This window comes from Salmo salar, chromosome ssa15, assembly GCF_905237065.1.
Source record: "Salmo salar chromosome ssa15, Ssal_v3.1, whole genome shotgun sequence".
NCBI lineage: Eukaryota > Metazoa > Chordata > Actinopteri > Salmoniformes > Salmonidae > Salmo > Salmo salar.
The window spans coordinates 79,946,773-79,967,278 of record NC_059456.1 but is presented as its reverse complement, the minus strand read 5'-3'; the positions used below and the strand labels follow the sequence as shown (position 1 = coordinate 79,967,278).

Below are 20,506 nucleotides of genomic sequence, written 5' to 3'. Positions count from 1 at the left end.
TAAACCCCCCAAACTAAAGGGAGGGAAGGGAGGGTGGCAACCGTCACCGACGGTTCCCGTGCTACACCCCCCCTCCCCAATCCTCCTACTGTGGAGGTGGCTCAGGCTCTGGCCTTAGTCCCCCACCTAACCAGTCCACCCCCGCTGAATACCTCGGGCTGAAGCGCGTCACTGTAGACCTCGGGCTGAAGCGCGTCGCTGTAGACCTCGAACTGTAGGGCCGACTCTGGGAGCTCCGGACTGTAGGGCCGACTCTGGGAGCTCCGGACTGTAGGGCCGACTCTGGGAGCTCCGGACTGTAGGGCCGACTCTCTCGGTTCCGGACTGTGGGCCGTCTCTCTACGGGGCACCGTCGCCGGACGCTCTGGACGGGGCACCGTCACCGGACACTCTGGACGAGGCACCGTCGCCGGACACTCTGGACGAGGCACCGTCGCCGGACACTCTGGACGAGGCACCGTCGCTGGACACTCTGGACGAGGCACCGTCGCCGGACACTCTGGACGAGGCACTGTTGTCGGAAGGCCTGATGCGTGGGGCTGGCTTAGGACACGCACCACAGGGCTAGTATGAGGAGCAGGAGCAGGACGAGCTGGACTGGGCTGACGCACTGGAGGCCTGGTGCTTGGGGCTGGTACTGGAGGTACCAGACTGGAGACACACACCTCAAGGCTAGTGCGAGGAGCAGGAACAGGACGAGTTGGACTGGGCTGACGCACTGGAAGCCTGGTGCGTGGGGTGGTACTGGAGGTACCAGACTGGAGACACACACCTCAAGGCTAGTGCGAGGAGCAGGAACAGGACGAGTTGGACTGGGTTGACGCACTGAAGGCCTGGTGCGTGGTGCTGGCTTTGGAGACGCCAGACTGGATACACGCACCTCAGGGCTGGTGCGAGGAGCGGGAACAGGATACACTAGGCCGTGAAGGCGCACTGGCGGTCTCGAGCGCAGTACTGGCACCACCCTTACTGGCTGGATGCCCGCTTCCCCCTGGCAAATGCGGGCGCTGGCACCGCATACACCGGCCTGTGAATGCTCGGCCTCGACACCGTGCGCATCACCCCATAGCACGGGGCCTGACCAGTAACATGCTGCCTCCGGTAAGCATGGGGAGTTGGCTTGGGGCTTAACCCTGGCCCAGCCAAACTATCCGTGTGCCCCCCCCCAAAAAAAATTATTGGGGCTGCCTCTCGGGCTTAAATCTCGTATTTTCACATCACCAACATTTAGAGAATGAATGCGCTAACATTGCCGAACTCTCTCTCTATATATATGGCTCTGGTATTATATATTTCACCATATTTATCCAACTGTAACCTTGACTTTATCCCATGTACACTCAACCTTAATTAATCATGTCACGTGCAGATCAGGCCCTATTCCTGACCTCTGACCTTTCCACTCCACACTCTGGTAGACCCTGGGGGAGCCTGGTAGACCTGTCACTGGAGCTAATGTTCCTGGAATACACAGCTATGTTGTTTCTCTTCATTAGTGGAGGTATTCTTATACTGTCATGTTAGTGAAGAAAACGAGCGATGGAATTCGGACCCCGGGAAACCCTCCTCTCACTCACTCACTCACTCACTCACTCACTCACTCACTCACTCACTCACTCACTCACTCACTCACTCACTCACTCACTCACTCACTCACTCACTCACTCACTCGCTCACTCGCACACACGCACACACACACACACACGTTTTCCCTCTCACACACATACACACACATATAAGTGACATTGAGGGCCCACCCAGAGAGGAAGGAAAGGTCAGAACAAAACTATCACGATGGGTTCATTGAGAAGATGAACTGTGTGGGGGGCTGATATCGTACAGTGACATTGAGGGAGTAGGAGTATGTGTGCGTGTAGTCGTCGTCGGTTGTGAAACTGAGGTTGTGTTCCTAGGCAGTCCCAGGCTTCTTACGGAGGGCAGCAGGAAAAGCCAGAGATAGCGGGCCATCATCCATCACCGGGATGAACAAGAAGCTGTTTATAAACACACAATGCTGGGAATGTCTTAATGAGCCTGCTCTTTCTCACTGCAGGGCCATGGCCCACACCATCACATCCACTTTCCCCTCCGTTCTTCATTATGGTGCTCCACATACTTCATTTACATCCCTCTATGCTCTCTAATTTCACACAATGCAATTAATTGAGGGAGGTATCAATTACAACTTCAGATATCACCTCATGCCGTAGGCCAAAGCAAGGTGTGCACACTCTCAGGAAAGATTTGTCAGTGTGATGATTCGACTTGAGCTAAATTCTAAGGTTTGCCCACCGAGGCCTATGTATCACTGCATAGTAATAGGTGCGTATATTTCTTTGCAGGCATTATTCATTTGAATAAATGACTGATCATGTTTGGGGAAAGAATCACATACATTACATTTCACAGTCAATAACCTTGCACACTATATTGACATCCTACTTACTGTATTGGAAACAGTACCTCTGCTAAATTTACTCTGAGAACCCCTCTTCTTGAAAGAAATCCATGGTATTTAATACCCTAATCTACTACATACAATGTTTCTGATATTGTGTCCAGTCTTTTGTTTGAGAGGGAAAACTCTTCTTTGTACTTGTGAGTGTGTGTATGTGCGAGTGTGTGTAGCGTGTGTGTGTGTGTGTGCGTGTGCATGTGCATGTTTGGCAAGTGTAGGGTGTCAGAGGCTGGACTGCAGTCAACATTACAAATGTAAGGGGAGGAAAAATCAAGAGGCTATCAGAAGAGTCAACACACGAGGAAGAAGACCACCGCTGGTGAGTTCATATCACTATTTTAAATACATTTTACTGGATGAAGAGTAATAGCCTTATTTTAATATGAACCTTTATTCAAACTCTGCTATGGACTGTGTATTTGGAAATCTTAGTTTGACCATAATCTTCCCCAAAGCCACTAGAATGCGTTCTCTTGTTAATGTGAAGAAGCTCAGCGGTGTCCTACTTCTCTTGAGAAACTTGCTACCTGATAGATGAAGTGCTAAGGAGCCATAGTGCATCTTACTGCCTAACAGAGAGATTTAGAAGTTTTAACAGTGTGCTTTGGAAGGGTAATCAACTAAGTTTACTGTTTTTTAAAATTAGTTTTATGTTTATTTTTACACATTAGTGATGCATGCAAGAAGGAACTGACATTGGACAGGTTACAGAGGTTTGGTGGTTGCACTTGGACGTTAAAAAATATCTTTGCCACCGTGTTGAGCCAGTGTTTTAAGTTGATTCTGTGTCCTTTCCGTCCTGACAACAGTAGCCTAACACATTTATGAAGGTTTTTAAGACCTGCTGTTACAAACAAGTAATGGATAAGGAAAATATAGTTGTTAAGCTTGCATCTACAGTATGTAGGGGGGAAACCAAAATCTTGATTCTGTGGAATCCATTTGAGAGAGAAGCATTTTCTGAAACCTGCAGTTGTGCTAGCTCAAGTTTTCTAAAGCGACAATAGTGCCCACAATTAAAATCAAAGATATCAAAGATTTTAATTGTGAATATTATGTTAGTAATTATGTTAGTAATACACACACACACACACACACACACACACACACACACACACACACACACACACACACACACACACACACACACACACACACACACACACACACACACACACACACACACACACACACACACACACACACACACACACTGACCCCTCAAATGTAGCACTGGACTTTACCCACAAATCCATCTACTGGCCCTCACTGCAAGGCCACTCTAATCTAACGTAAGTTTCCTGTTTGAATCAGTAAACACTGTGCTATCTGAATCAGGCTACCAGCAAACACTGTGCAGCGATAAATAGACAAGCAGGGGGACATGCTGAATGAAAGAAAGAGAAATAGATTTATTGTGTGCTTACTGCCTTCAGTCCACATTTTTTTGTGAATCAAGGGTAAATATTTTAAGCTCACCCTTACCCTACCCTCCTCCTTCTCCTTCTCCTCCTCCTTCACCTCCGCATCCTCCTCCTCCTCCAAAAATCTTCCCTTGGGGATGTGCAACATGCTCAGGCCCTTGTCCAACAAAGTGACAACTAGGCCAGACTAGGAGATCCATGGCCACATGTATACACTCCAATAAATTGTCCCCATCACTAAATATGATGGGAAAAAGGAATGAATGTGCACGCAGTCGTTCCCTCCGTTATCCTGCAGTATGATGGATATCAAGGGCTTGTTTTGCCGGATATGTGAGGACATGACTAATGTAACAATACAAATGACAGAGGAACATAACAACAGAAGTCTTTCCTGGGATTTGTTAATTTACTTTTACAATGACAAAGAGGAATCAGATAAATGTAATAATGACATAGTGTATTTGGGGATTTCTCTACATTGGGGACCTTAGTCGGTTGTTCCTAGGTATCAGATGAAGGGATATTAGATGGATCCAAAGTTGACACAATGTTAATGTGAAGTTGCTTTATTGGGAGCTATGGAGAGAAATTGCGAGTTACTGTAACAGAGACGATCAATATAGAGGGTCTGTTTTTCTGAGCATCATCAAAGCTTTTATACATAAATGTTTTTGAATCATCCAGAATCCACCAATAGTCAGGTTTGCGCCCATTTCTCCAAACTCTACAGTATGGACCTGTTTAGAGCATCCTCCTCTGTTGATTGCTCTTTCACCTCGTCCTCTCAATATCTTTCACTTTACAGGAGACTTTAGTGTCATGTTTGATGCACAACACAGTGTGGCATATTCATCTATATCCAAAATGATTTAGACCACTCCCCAACCTGGGGTTGCCACCTCTTTCCAGACAGCCCTCATTGAAGGTTCAGCTCATTGGGAATTATGAGTTTGGCACAGTTACAGTATACTGGAAACCATTAGTGAAGAACAGAGGACTGCATGCCTGAGCAGGAGTTAGTGAAACATACAGGTGTCGGATCTTAATTTGACCAGTTTCGTCGCAGGAGTAAAATAGTCCTGCAGCAGGATTTGATTCTAAAAAGTGATAATTTCTAAAACGAAATTAGTTTTGATAGGCTACAGTAAGCTATAGTTCAGGATACACTTGTACTTCATAGTGGAGACTAAAATCTATCTTGTGTTATTAAACTACACTGAACAAAAATATAAACGCAACTTGCAACAATTTCAAAGATTTTACTGAGTTACAGTTCATATAAGGAAATTAGTCAATTTAAATAAATAAATTAGGCCCTAATCTATGGATTTACTGGGAATACAGATATGCATATGTTGGTTATAGATACAGTTGAAGTTGGAAGTTTACATACACCTTAGCCAAATATATTTAAACTCAGTTCTTCACAATTCCTGACATTTAATCCTAGTAAAAATTCCCTGTCTTAGGTTAGTTAGGATCACCACTTTATTTTAAGAATGTGAAATGTCAGAATAATAGTAGAGATAATTATTATTTCAGCTTTAATTTTTTATTTTTTCATCACATTCCCAGTGGGTCAGAAGTTTACATACACTCAATTAGTATTTGGTAGCATTGCCTTTAAATTGTTGAACTTGGGTCAAACATTTCAGGTAGCCTTCCACAACCATCCCACAATAAGTTGGGTGATTTTAGGCCCATTCCTCCTGACAGAGCTGTTGTAACTGAGTCAGGTTTGTAGGCCTCCTTGCTCGCACACGCTTTTCAGTTCTGCCAGCAAATGTTCTATAGGATTGAGGTCAGGGCTTTGTGATGGCCACTCCAGTACCTTGACTTTGTTGCCCTTAAGCCATTTTGCCACAACTTTGGAAGTATGCTTGGTGTTGTTGTCCATTTGGAAGACCCATTTGTGACCAAGCTTTAACTTCCTGACTGATGTCTTGAGATGTTGCTTCAATACATCCACATAATTTTCTTTCCTCATGATGCCATCTATTTTGTGAAGTGCACCAGTCCCTCCTGCAGCAAAGCACCCCCACAACATGATGCTGCCACACCCGTGCTTCACAGTTGGGATGGTGTTCTTTGGCTTGCAAGCCTCCTCCTTTTTCCTCCAAACATAACGATGGTCATTATGGCAAACAGTTCTATTTTTGTTTCATCAGACCAGAGGACACTTCTCCAAAAACTAGGATCTTTGTGCCCATGTGTAGTTGCAAACCGTAGTCTGGCTTTTTATGGCAGTTTTGGAGCAGTGGCTTCTTCCTTGCTGAGCAGCCTTTCAGGTTATGTAGATATTGGACTCGTTTTACTGTGGATAAAAATACTTTTGTACCTGTTTCCTCCAGCATCTTCACAAGGTCCTTTGCTGTTGTTCTGGGATTGATTTGCACTTTTCGCACCAAAGTACATTCATCTCTTGGAGACAGAACGCGTCTCCTTCCTGAGTGGTATACGGCTGCGTGGTCCCATGGTGTTTATACTTGCGTACTATTGTTTGTACAGATGAACGTGGTACCTTCAGGCGTTTGTAAATTGCTCCCAAGGATGAACCAGACTTGTGGAGGTCTACAGTTTTTTTTTCTGAAGTCTTGACTGATTTCTTTTGATTTTCCCATGATGTCAAGCAAAGAGGCACTGAGTTTGAAGGTAGGCCTTGAAATACATCCACAGGTACACCTCCAATTAACTCAAATGATGTCAATTTGCCTATCAGAAGCTTCTAAAGCCATGACATCATTTTCTGGAATTTTCCAAGCTGTTTAAGGCACAGTCAACTTAGTGTATGTAAACTTCTGACCCACTGAAATTGTGATACAGTGAATTATAAGTGAAATAATCTGTCTGTAAACAATTGTTGGAAAAATGACTTGTGTCATGTATAAAGTAGATGTCCTAACCGACTTGCCAAAACTATAGTTTGGTTACAAGAAATTTGTGGAGTGGTTGAAAAAATAGTTTTAATGACTCCAACATGAGTGTATGTAAACTTCCGACTTCAACTGTACCTTACAAAACAAATAGGGGCGTGGATTAGAAAACCAGTCAGTGTCTGGTGTGGCCATCATTTCCCTCATGCAGCGCGACACATCTCCTTGCTGGATATTTGGGTGAACTGGAACACACTGTCGTACAAGGCGATCCAAAGCATCCCAAACATGCTCAGTGGGTGACAATATCTGGTGAGTATGCAGGCCATGGAAGAACTGGGACATTTTCAGCTTCCAGGGATTGTGTACAGATCCTTGCGACATGGGGTCATGCATGATCTTGCTGAAACATGAGTTGATGGCGGCAGATGAATGGCACAACAATGGGCCTCAGGATCTCGTCACGGTATCTGTGTGTATTCAAATTGCCATAGATAAATTGCAATTGTGTTCGTTGTCCAAAGCTTATGCCTGCCCATAAAATAACCCCCCCCCCCGCCACCATGGGGCATTCTGTTCACAATGTTGACATCAGCAAACCACTTGCCCACTCAACGCCATCTGCCTGGTACAGTTTAAACCGGGATTCATCTGTGAAAAGCACACTTCTCCGGTGTGCCAGTGGCCATTGAAGGTGAGCATTTGCCGACTGAAGTCGGTTACGATGCCGAACTGCAGTCAGGTCAAACCCTGGTGAGGACGTAGAGTATGCAGATGAGTTTCCCTGAGATGGTTCCTGACGGTTTGTGCAGAAATTCTTCAGTTGTGCAAACCCACAGTTTCATCAGATGTCTGAGTGGCTGGTCACAGACACTCCCGCAGGTGAAGAAGCAGGATGTGGAGGTCCTGGGCTGGCGTGGTTACATGTGGTCTGCGGATGTGAGGCCGGTTGGATGTATTGCCAAATTCTCTAAAACGACATTTGAGACAGCTTATGGTAAAGAAATTAACAAATTCTTTAAATTCTCTGGCAACCTCTCTGGTGGACATTCCTGCAGTCAACATACCAACTCCACGCTGCCTCAAAACTTGAGACATCTGTGGCATTGTGTTGTGTGACAAAACTGTACATTTTAGAGTGGCCTTTTATTGTCCCCAGCACAAGGTGCACCTGTATAATGATCATGCTGTTTAATCAGATCCTTGATATGCCATACCAGTCAGGTGGATGGATTATCTTGGCAAATGAGAAATGCTCACAAACAGGGATATAAACAAATTTGTGCACACCATTTGAGAGAAATAAGCTTTTTGTGTGTATGGAACATTTCTAGGGTTTTTTATTTCAGCTCATGAAATATGGGACCAACACTTTACACGTTCATACATTTTTTTATTCAGTATATATAAAACAATGATTGTTGATATGTAGGGCTGCCTTTCAGATACATTTTTGTACGTTTGAATGTCTCAGTAGTACCTACAGTAGTAGGACATTTATTCTGTCTGGTGCTTTAGCGTTTGGGCAAGCGGGAGAGAAAGAGAACTGATGGCTTTCAATTAATTTATGTAAATCACAAGGCTCATTTGAATGTCCTGCGACGCAGGAAAATTCGCAGCGAGAACAGAGTGATCAAATTAGGATACTATATCTGTAACTAATTAGTCACCGAACTATTATTACTTTTATCACTTCATGTTATGCGTGTGTGCATATACTGTATGCATCCTACATACGGTGTACCTTCTCATTTGCACTGCTTGCTCAGCACAGATGCTCAACAAGTGGGATAGATAAAGTCTAATTAAATTACATGCTGCTTGTTGCTCGGCTTGGTTCACGCACAGGCCAGTGTAATGAGACAGTTTAGGAATGCGGTGAGGGTGGGAAGGATACCATAAGTTCTCTAGAATCAAACTGCATGTCAAACCCAATCAGGGAGAGGTAAGGGCAAATCTAGGGTCTCTCTCTCTCTCTCTCTCTCTCATCAGGGCTCAACTCAACTCAATCAACTGGAGGGGCATCCAAGTCCCCCAAACTCTAAATCTGCCCAGCGTCAAATATTAACTGCAATACAAACAAAGCAGTGGCATAAATGCCCTGGGGGCTCCAAAGCTTCATTAAATAGTACCTGCAAAACACCAGTCTCAACATCAACTATTTAATGAAGCTCCCAGTTGAGGACTTGTGAGGCATCTGTTTCTCAAACTAGACACTCTAATGTACTTGTCCTCTTGCTCAGTTGTGTACCGGGGCCTCCCACTCCTCTTTCTATTCTGGTTAGTGCCAGTTTGCGCTGTTCTGTGAAAGGAGTCGTACACAGCGTTGTACGAGATCTTCCGTTTCTTGGCATTTCCTCGCATGGAATAGCCTTCATTTCTCAGAACAAGAATAGACTGATGAGTCTTTGTTTCTGGACATTTTGAGTCTGTAATCGAACCCACAAATGCTCAACTAGTCTTAAGAAGGCCAGTTTTATTGCTTCTTTAATCAGAACAACAGTTTTCAGCTGTGCTAACATAATTGCAAAAGGGTTTTCTAATGATCAGTTAGCCTTTTAAAATGATAAACTTGGATTAGCTAACACAACGTGCCATTGGAACACAGGAGTGATGGTTGCTGATACTGGGCCTCTGTACGCCTATGTAGATATTCCATTAAAGGCCGTTTCCAGCTACAATAGTCATTTACAACATTAACAATGTCTACACTGTATTTCTGATCAATTTTATGTTATTTTAATGGACAAAAAATGTGCTTTTCTTTCAAAAACAAGGACATTTCTAAGTGACCCCAAACTTTTGAATGGTAGTGTATACACACACATGCTCACACATACACTAATACACATACACACTCATACAAACAAACATGCATATGCCCGCGCGTGCACACCCACACACACACACTACCCACCCAGGGAGAGTAACTACAGCATAGTAATAGTATACTGTGTAGTGTAGATGGGGAAGAGTATTAAAGTTATCAGGATGTTTATGGAAAATAGAAGAAATATTACAAAGATTGACCACTGGTCATGTCAAGTTTTGTTGGTACAGAGACAAAATAGAAGTGAGTTATCAGCTACAGCTAAATCATTGATCCAACTCTGTGATCTCCTCTCCTACGACACACACACGCTCAAGTGGGTGATTATTGGGTCCCTGTTGTTCCATAGTGGGGTTGGATCCACCCAGGCCAAACCTGAGCTCCTCACCAGGGACAGGCCCCCATCTGACAAGACCTTTCTCTTCCCTCTGAACATTCAGCCGGGGCAGCTGTTTGGACATGAGTCCCATCTCTCTCTTCTTCTCATACTCTCATCGCTGTCCCTTGTCTCCCCGTGATTCCTCTCAGAGGAGCAGAGATCCATCCCATTGCCACAGACTTCAGCTGCACGCCTCCACAGTGGACAACAGTAACCTTTAGTTTTGCATCATAGAGGGTAGCTTAAAATAGGCAATGATATCACAGCTAGGAGACTGAGGAGACCTGTCGTCAGCGTGGATATAAAATGTTTGGAGAGTTGCAGATTCCTCAGATGTGTGGTTCCCTGTGTGTGTGTTGATAGATTAAGCGGGTGTTCCTAAGAACTGACTGTGGATCAGCTGTCCAGATGAGAGAGTGGAGTGAGTCGGAGATGACCATGTCTGCCGGTGGTTACCTCTCCGCCTTTGATGGATACGGCATTTCCGAGCCTCTGCAGTACTACGGTGAGCGACTCTTGATCTGGACTGTCTGCAATTATACTAAAATAATCTAGTCAGATTTTTTAGGGGTTATAAATTGTCTGCAATACTATGGTATGCTGATCCAAACACAATTTATCTTGATACATACCCTGTAATTGTATGGTGATGACCTAATTGAATCAAAATGTCATGATTAGACATTTATATTCCACATGTTTATGCTTGCTTTGTTCTGCTTTAGTTTGTGTGTTGCTTTTTTGTTCAAATGTTTAGTGCCGTAGGGCCTGCAGATTAGAAAGGGAGACTTTTAGGGATACATAATGTGGGTCTAACCTTATACATTTAGAAAATAACTATTTAATGGTACTATTTAATGTATTTTTTCCAATACACAGGATGTTAGCTAACAAAAAAATGTCATTGGAAAGAGGGGCTATTTATAATGGTTGCAGTGGAGAGTTATGGCCTAATCCGAACTATGAGGCTTCTTTCTTCACATTGTTGTCCTCTCCTCTCCTAGCTGGATGGATGGGATATGACAAGCTGCATGATGGGGGGTAGTGTTAGTGTGCGTGGGAAGGAGGGCGATCCGGGTGTTTACACAGTGCTGAAACGGTTTACTAACAGAGCTCACCACAGCGTTGTCACACAAGCAAAAGCTCAGTATTGGCCTCCATTCTCACCAGGACAGGAAACATCTGGGAGAGACGGAATGAGTTAGAAAAGTGGAGAGAGTTAGAAAAGTGGAGAGAGAGAGAGAGAGAGAGAGAGAGAGAGAGAGAGAGAGAGAGAGAGAGAGAGAGAGAGAGAAAGGCTAGAGAGTCAAGGTTCTAGAAGAGGGGTGAGGAAGGTTGTGGTTGAGGATGGGGTGAGTTTTGGGATTCAGAAATTAGGGGTCATAGGTCAGAGGTTGGACTCTAGAAGTCACTGTGGTATTCAGTCCATGTCAGGGCATCAGAGTTGTGGACGAATATCCATGCTTATATGGTAAGAAAACACTCGAAGTGTGCCTGAGTACAGTGTAACGTGTACAACCCCTAGTATTGATGCATTTTGAGAAAGGATGGAACTTCTAGTCATTGTTGGTGTCACGGTTGTTGTAATAGATGGACCGAGGCGCGGCGGGTACGTGAATGCTCATTTTTATTTATCCAAAACAAACACGAAAAGCGATAAACTGACGACAAAACAGTCTTGTAGGCAACACACAGCAATACAAGAAACAATCTCCCACAATTCCCAAAACAAACACACTCCTAAATATAGGACCTTCAATCAGAGGCAACGATAGACAGCTGCCTCCAATTGAAGGCCCCAATCCCCATACCTAAACATAGAAATACAATACCCTAGCACAGACAGAACTAACAACATAGAACTAACCAAAAATCCCCGGACTAATAGATCAAATACCCCTCTACATGAACACATACTCAAACACACCCTGAACCACATAAAACAAATACCCCCTGCCACGTCCTGACTAAACTAATAAGAACAAATAACCCCTTTACTGGTCAGGATGTGACAGTACCCCCCCCCCCCAAAGGTGCACACCCCGGATGCACCTGACAAAAAAAAAACTACAAAAATCAACCCCTTACTAAAGGGAGGGAAGGGAGGGTGGCTGCCATCACCGACGGCTCCCGTGCTACACCCCCCCTCCCCAACCCTCCTACAGTGGAGGTGGCTCAGGCTCAGGCCTTAGTCCCCTACCTGACCAATCCACCCCCACTGAATACCTCTGCCTGAGGCCATTCACTCTAGACCCTGGACTGGACTCTGGGAGCTCCGGACTGTAGGACGACTCTGGGAGCTCCGGACTGTAGGACGACTCTGGGAGCTCCGGACAGTGGGCCGTCTCTCTTGGTTCTGGACAGTGGGCCGTCTCTCCTGGTTCCGGACAGTGGGCCGTCTCTCCTGGTTCCGGACAGTGGGCCGTCTCTCCTGGTTCCGGACAGTGGGCCGTCTCTCCTGGTTCCGGACAGTGGGCCGTCTCTCTTGGTTCCGGACAGTCTGGACGAGGCACTGTTGCCGGACACTCTGGACGAGGCACTGTTGCCGGAAGTTCTGGATGAGGCACTGTTGCCGGAAGTTCTGGACGATATACTGTTGCCGGAAGTTCTGGACGAGGCACTGTTGCCGGAAGTTCTGGACAAGGCACTGTTACCGGGCACTCTGGACGAGGCACTGTCGTCGGAAGCTCGGGACTGGGCTGACGCACTGGAAGCCTGATGCGTGGGGCTGGTAGTGGAGGTACCAGACTGGTGACACGCACCTCAGGGCTAGTGCGGGGAGCAGGAACAGGACGTACTGGACTGGGCTGATGCACTGGAAGCCTAGTGCGTGGGGCTGGTACTGGAGGCATCAGGCTAGGGACACGCACCCCAAGGCTAGTGCGAGGAGCGGGAACAGGACGTACTGGACTGGGCTGACGCACTGGAAGCCTAGTGCGTGGTGCTGGTAGTGGAGGTACCAGACTAGGGACACGCATCCCAAGGCTAGTGCGAGGAGCAGGAACAGGATGAGTTGGACTGGGCTGACGCACTGGAAGCCTGGTGCGTGGTGCTGGTTCTGGATGTGCCAGACTGGAAACACGCACCTCAGGGCTAGTGCGAGGAGCAGGAACAGGACGAGTTGGACTGGGCTGACGCACTGGAAGCCTGGTGCATGGTGCTGGTACTGGATGTGCCAGGCTGAAGACACACATGCACCTCAGGGCTAGTGCGAGGAGCAGGATACACTGGACCGTAGGCGCACTGGCGGTCTCGAGTGCAGGACTGGCACCGCCCGTACTGGCTGGGTGCCCAATTCCCCCTGGCAAATGCGGGGCGCTGGCACTGCGCACACCGACCTAAAGATACTTGGCCTCGCCACAGTACGCATTAACCCGAAGCAGGGGACCTGTCCAGTCAAAGGTTGCTTAACAAAAGCACGGGGATTTGGCTTGGGGCTTAATCCTCGCCCAGCCAAACTACCCGTGTGCCTCCCCCAAAAAAATTATTGGGGCTGCCTCTCCGGTTTGAACGCCAACCGTGTTCCCCTGTAACATTCCCGGTCCTCTTTCGCCGTCCTCCATGGGCCCACTCCGGCTTTAATCTCCTCCCAGGTCCATGACTCCCGACAGTCCATCTGTTGCTGCTCCCTCCTCCGCTGCTTGGTCCGTGTTTGGTGGGAGATTCTGTCACGGTCGTCGTAATAGATGGACCAAGGCGCAGCGGGTACGTGAATGCTCATTTTTATTTATCCAAAACAAACATGAAAAGCGATAAACTGACGACAAAACAGTCTTGTAGGCAACACACAGCAATACAAGAAACAATCTCCCACAATTCCCAAAACAAACACACTCCTAAATATAGGACCTTCAATCAGAGGCAACGATAGACAGCTGCCTCCAATTGAAGGCCCCAATCCCCATACCTAAACATAGAAATACAATACCCTAGCACAGACAGAACTAACAACATAGAACTAACCAAAAAACCCCGGACTAATAAATCAAATACCCCTCTACATTAACACATACTCAAACACACCCTGAACCACATAAAACAAATACCCCCTGCCACGTCCTGACCAAACTAATAAGAACAAATAACCCCTTTACTGGTCAGGATGTGACAGTTGGTCATAATCATTCAATGTTTTTGTGTTTAAAAGAAGAAACCTCTCACTTTTTCAGTTCTTTTCTGAACTAATAAAATGCCAAGAGACTCAGGTTATGGAAGAGGATCTTTCTGATCAGAGTGACTGATTTAGGGCTGATCTGTGACCAGCTCTTCTCCTTATAATGCAGATGTGCTTCAGAAGAGCTGCCAGGGGCGACACATGTTCCCTCTGTGGACGTGGGGCTTGAAGTAACAAAACGTTCACAGATCCACCGGCCACCCCGCTACGCTCACAGAACATTCAGTCAAACACCAATCTACACGGCCATAAAACACTGAATAAAACTCTATAAAAAATATCAAATTCATAAACAACGCTGTAACCTCTCAGCTGCATCCTGTTTCCACAGTCCAAACTGGTTCACAAGGTCTTGCTCTGACGTTTTTTTATTACGCCCCACAGGACAAATAAAAGACACGTAAGATTGTGGACAAGGAACACATTCTTTTGATGCACTTTGACTTAAAAACCAGTTTGACAGTAATAATGGCTCTGGTAGAAAAATGCATTTATTTAGTAATATGTGCCGGTGGACCCTCTAGGCTAGCCATTAGACGTTCCCAAATCCACTCCTGTGGTGCACATAAACTTAACTGGAGTGACCAGGACAAAAACACTTAATTAATTTTGTGTTGTTATCCCATCACACAGATGTGCTGGGGGACCCTTTGGGCTACTCTTTCCAGGAGCCAGACCTACAGGGCCTAGCCTTCAGCCAACAGCAGTACAGCCCCGTCAACCTGCAATTCTCTGTCTACGAACCACCGTCCTCCCAGCCATGCCACCCACCCTACACCCACCCCTACGGCCCCCACTGCCTGGAGGCTCCCTGTGAGCCCAGCCCGGAGCCCCAGTGTGGAGGCCTGGGGAAGGGGGGTGGCGGAGGTCTGCACCTGGTCAAGAGGACCAGGCTGGGCCCTGGAGGGCGGGTGAGGGGCCTGGATGAGCTTTGTGTGGTGTGTGGAGACAAAGCCTCTGGCTACCATTACAATGCCCTCACCTGTGAAGGCTGCAAAGGTAGGGGAGGCAGTGTTTAATCAAAGTTTACAACAATATTTGGGAGGGTCAATCTGAAAGTTTTGTCATAGAGCCTGCTATTTCTGATTCTGTCTGAATATGTGTTTCTAATTTGAATGGGAAAATCTTTATCTGGATTAACTTTAATTGAAATGGACCCCAACTAGAGGTGGTTGCTACTCAAACCCATATCATAATCTGTCATTACTGTACTCCTGTGCTTCAGGTTTTTTCCGAAGGAGTGTGACAAAGAAAGCAGTGTACCGGTGTAAAAGTGGCGGAGGCTGTGAGATGGATATGTACATGCGGAGGAAGTGCCAGGACTGCCGCCTGAGGAAATGTCGTGCTGTGGGCATGCTAGACGAATGTGAGTGGAACGTACTATAACAAAATGCCTGTAGGTATCAGAACTCAGGATAAGACCCAGATGCAGACAGTTTGAATCACAGATGTTTATTAACAAAACAGGGGACAGGCGGACGACAGGTCAAGTGCAGGCAGAGGTTGGTAATCCAGGGCAGAGTCAGTAAGGTACAGAACGGCAGGCAGGCAGGGTCAGGGCAGGCAGGGTCAGGGCAGGCAGGGTCAGGGCAGGCAGGATCAGGGCAGGCAGGGTCAGGGCAGGCAGGCAGGGTCAGGGCAGGGTCAGGGCAGGCAGGGTCAGGGCAGGCAGTGTCAGGGCACGCAGGGTCAGGGCAGTCAGGATCAGGGCAGGCAGGGTCAGGGCAGGGTCAGGATCAGGGCAGGGTCAGGGCAGGCAGGGTCAGGGCAGGCAGGGTCAGGGCAGGGCAGGCAGGGTCAGGGCAGGCAGGGTCAGGATCAGGGCAGGGTCAGGGCAGGCAGGCAGGGTCAGGGCAGGCAGGGTCAGGGCAGGGTCAGGGCAGTCAGGATCAGGGCAGGCAGGGTCAGGGCAGGCAGGGTCAGGGCAGGGCAGGTAGGGTCAGGGCAGGCAGGGTCAGGGCAGGCAGGATCAGGGCAGGCAGGGTCAGGGCAGGCAGGCAGGGTCAGGGCAAGGTCAGGGCAGGCAGTGTCAGGGCAGGCAGTGTCAGGGCAGGCAGGGTCAGGGCAGTCAGGATCAGGGCAGGGTCTGGGCAGGCAGGGTCAGGGCAGAGTCAGGGCAGTCAGGATCAGGGCAGGCAGGGTCAGGGCAGGCAGGGTCAGGGCAGGCAGGGTCAGGGCAGGCAGGGTCAGGGCAGGCAGGGTCAGGGCAAGCAGAGTGGTCAAAAGAGAAACATGAGTACGGGAATACACGCTGGTAGGCTTGACGAGGCAAGACGAACTGGCAACAGACAAACAGAAAACACAGGCATAAATGCACAGGGGATAATGGGGAAAATGGGCAACACCCGGAGGGGGGTGGAGACAAGCACAAGACAGGTGAAACAGATCAAGGTGTGACAGTAAGGATATTTGAACTATTTTGAACTGAAAGTGATGTGAATAAAGACAAAGTCCGATAGCAATAAGATCAAGAATCATGACCAGTGACCAAATATCCAATTTAAAGCCAGGCGGACTTAAACATTTGTCATTGCTAAGACAACCAAAATACCTTGGACGTGGATCCCTTGCAAAAATGTGCTATATCTCAATACATCTCCCCAGTTAAATAAAAGACAAATAAATGAAAGATAATTGCCTATGTGAGTCTGACAGAGGCAGTTGTGTTGCCAGGTCTGCTGACGGAGGTGCAGTGCCAGTCCAAGAGGCTGAGGAAGGGAGCCAAGCACAGAGGAGGAGGGCCTGAGGAGGAGGAGAACATGGAAAGCAGGAGCGTCAGCTCCACCAGCAGGCTGCCAGGACAGGTACATCCCTTTCTCCTCTCCTCCATTCAAACTTTCTCATCTAGTTTTCTAACCTTAAGTGTTTTGGTTAACTTTCTTGAATATTATGAATGGGGAAGACATTGTAGCTTGCTGTTTTTGAAAGATACCCCAAGATCATAATATTTGTCCAAAGCAAATATCCAAGCGTCTAAATAGTTACAGACCTTTGGATGATCATCTTGTCGAATGGATTGCACCACTGGAGTACCCGGATCTCTTCATCAAGACCCCAAGTTCACTTACTTTGGTTCATAAGTGGCCCTCTCCCATATTACTTTCTTGGACATCCAGTTTAAGTTCTTGGACCATCAGCATGTCCAAGATCACATTTTTGGACAATCAGATAATTTTATTGGTCAATGCATATGTCTTTGGAATGCTCCATCAGTAGCCTGAAACACTTGTGAATTATTTCTTATGGGGGCGTCCTGTAGTACGAACCCTACTTATACTCCAAGTCTGTTTCAGAATGATCATTCCACTCAGCAATCAACTGATCTGTTGGTGATGCATTTCCTTCCGTGACAGGTGGTGTCTGCAAATCTGTCAAGAGAACAGAATCATGTGCTGGACAGGATGGTGGAGGCTCTTCGGCAGTACAGGGCGCAGTACACTGTACACTGTAGGGTGGGTTGCTGATTAGAATAGTCATTCTGTTGTCCGTGGATTGAGATTTAAAGATGTGTTCCCATCTCATTGAGAGCTTATTCAGGCAGTTTTTTCTGCAGGTGTTTGAGTGGACTTGTACAGAGGATGGTGGAGACAGACTAATGGACGTGGCCTCCCCTCCCTCTCAGAGGCTGCTGCAGTTTGCCAAGAGTGTACCTGGTGAGTTGGGCCTCATCTCGTACATCAGCTTCCTCTCCTTTCTTGTTTCTGCACTGATATGAAAGAACTAAACAGGTCAAATGGAAAGCAAATACCTGGTAAGCATACATCATTTTTCTTTCAGCTACCATATGTTTTCAGATTTTAAAAAAACCTATTTCTTCTCTCTGTGGCCCCTCTGCTTCTGAATGACCTCCAGCAGTATTAACTAATCTAGCGTCTGGTGTCCGTGTAGGCTTTGAGCTCCTGAACTGCTCGGACCAGAGCACCCTCCTCTCTAGTTCCTCTGTGGAGGTCATGTTTCTGCTCTCAGCGCAGCAGTTCACCCAAAACCCGGCAGCCTGTAGTCCAGGTACTGACACCACTACACCACCATGAGGATTGTGGGTGTCTGAGTCATTTGGCCTGGCTCCATTTCAGCATACCGAAGAGGTAGAGGATAGGGATGAAAATGGATCCGAGCCGATTATGACATAGAGCTAATCATTTCTTCCCCCTTATTTTACAAGAACTACAGCCTTTCAACATCTCAACTCATCATTGGCTGAAAACCTTGGAGTCCAAGGAAAACATTCATAGTGGGACTGGCCCTGTAAACTCAGGTAAGGCACACTGTCCTTATTAGATACAGTATATACACCACCATAGTATCCCATCTTACGAGCTTTATTTGTAATACTATTTGAAGAGAGGTTCAACGGATTTTTAAAAAACATTTTAGCTTATTTTCCACTAGCATTGATACAGGCAAAAAAATATACTAGCCCGGAGAATCTGGACATTGCTAAATAACCAGCTAAACAACTTATTAAAAATGGTTTGGATGAAACCAAAACACGTAAGTCGAAAATATGCTAAAACTTCAAAATAGTGAACTAAAACCTTCAAAGAAGTTAGAATGAAGTGTTGCAGTGGGGCAAAAAAGGAAATGGTGTGTTTTTACTCTATTCTTCAATTGTGTGTCTTAGCTAGTGTGTCTGTGTGCAGGAATCAATGAGGACCTGCTAGGACCGGTGATCAACTTCTTCCACAGCATGGCAGCATTGGGGGTGACAGAGGCTGAATATGCCCTGCTCACTGCTACGGTACTGCTATGCTCAGGTGATTGGCTCTCTATGCCTGACATATTACTGTATGAAAAGCAAAATGTATTTATTAATACATTTTTAATACATATAACACAATACTTTTTTATTAATAAAGACACTTTTTATTTACTTATCATTTTCCTCCAAGAGTGTCTAAATATCTCCTCTAGCTTGCCCAGATAGTGATGACAAACTCATATATGTCGTTCTGTCATCTTCTGTATCTCTGTTAGCAGACGAAGCGTCGCTGCGAGCGGTTGCGTGTGTGGAGAGCTTACAGGAGCTGATCCTGGAGCTGCTGTCCAGGGTGTGCGGAGCCTGGTGTGGAGCCCAGGGCCCTCAGGGAGCCCAGCGCTTCGCTCGCCTGTTGGGGAGACTCACGGAGCTGCGCACGCTACAACACAACCACCTCACCCTGCTCCAACAGCAGCCCTGAGACAGTCAGCCCTGAGACAGACACTGAGCACGGAGAGACAGGGATACAAATAGTTTAAATAAAGACTTAGTTTAATAGTTTAAATAAATACTTAATTTTGTATGTTTTCTCAAATGTGTACCCAAAAAATGTAACACTATTGGCCATTTATGATTATGCGATTTATCATGAAAATACCATTCTTTTGAGTGACTGGTTTTTACTGTAAAGTTTAACGTCACAGACCAGTATTAAACCAATATGAGTTTTGTTATATGGAGTACACAAATGTATTAAAAAAGTATTTTATCATACCTTGGCAGTCATCGTGTTTGTGTCAGCTCGTTTCCAGGATGAAAATGAATCAACCACCTGGCCATAATACTTCCATACACCGCTCTGGTAGATCTGTTATAACTTGTTCTCTTGGAGTTTAAAGGGATAGTTAACAAAAAATATAAATATAAATGATTTTACACTTACCTAGGATGTTGTCGGTCGACAGTATCAGCTTGGCAGTTTAGTGCAAAACAGTTTATTGATATCAATTGTGCCTAACATCAGAAAACATGGCAATACACCTTACAGATACCTCAGTCGTCCAACTTCTATTGCAACCACATCACTCCCACTCTGTGATAAAGGGAATTATTTCTCATGGTTGTTGAATTTATTTTCTTCAGACCGCTTTAATAAGTGCTCCACAAAGCAGGGAGAATTCCTATTTGCTACTTTCAAAAAACTAAATCACTCTTAAAACGCTATATGTGGAAATGTAAGTAAAATGTAAAAGTAAAGATATATTCAATGTTCTGTTCTGATACATAACTGTGCCACTGTAAAAGCTGTGACTAGTTATCACTGTTGATGGCAGTAAAGCATAGTTGGGTAGAAACACATACAGTGAGGGAAAAAAATATTTGATCCCCTGCTGATTTTGTATGTTTGCCCACTGACAAAGAAATGATCAGTCTATAATTTTAATGGTAGGTTTATTTGAACAGTGAGAGACAGAATAACAACAAAAAAATCCAGAAAACGTATGTCAAAAATGTTATAAAATGAGCTGAGATTAGTTTATAAAATGAGTTGAGATTAGGAGCACACTCTTAAAGGGAGTGCTCCTAATCTCAGTTTGTTACCTGTATAAAAGACACGTGTCCACAGAAGCAATCAATCAATCAGATTCCAAACTCTCCACCATGGCCA

At 46.0% G+C, this 20,506-nt stretch overlaps 1 protein-coding gene across 4 annotated transcripts; it reads left to right on the top strand.

Annotated features, from left to right (window-relative positions):
* Positions 1 to 2,671: 2,671 nt before the first annotated feature.
* Positions 2,672 to 19,611, top strand: nr1h4 (nuclear receptor subfamily 1, group H, member 4). 4 transcript variants are annotated; one of them, XR_006759075.1, is made up of 11 exons: positions 2,672 to 2,777; positions 10,331 to 10,472; positions 14,775 to 15,140; positions 15,367 to 15,507; positions 16,815 to 16,945; positions 17,495 to 17,593; positions 17,695 to 17,794; positions 18,030 to 18,146; positions 18,304 to 18,396; positions 18,763 to 18,895; positions 19,119 to 19,298. XR_006759075.1 is itself a non-coding variant. In XM_014145656.2 (11 exons), the coding sequence occupies exons 2-11, from the start codon at positions 10,376 to 10,378 to the stop codon at positions 19,316 to 19,318; spliced, it is 1,458 nt and encodes a 485-aa protein (XP_014001131.1). In that variant the 5' UTR covers positions 2,672 to 2,777; positions 10,331 to 10,375; the 3' UTR covers positions 19,319 to 19,611. The 4 variants fall into 4 exon arrangements, 2 of the variants coding, with proteins under 2 accessions (XP_014001131.1, NP_001167301.1); XR_006759076.1 differs by having other exon boundaries at positions 19,116 to 19,240; XM_014145656.2 differs by having other exon boundaries at positions 18,782 to 18,895; positions 19,119 to 19,611.
* Positions 19,612 to 20,506: the final 895 nt, after the last annotated feature.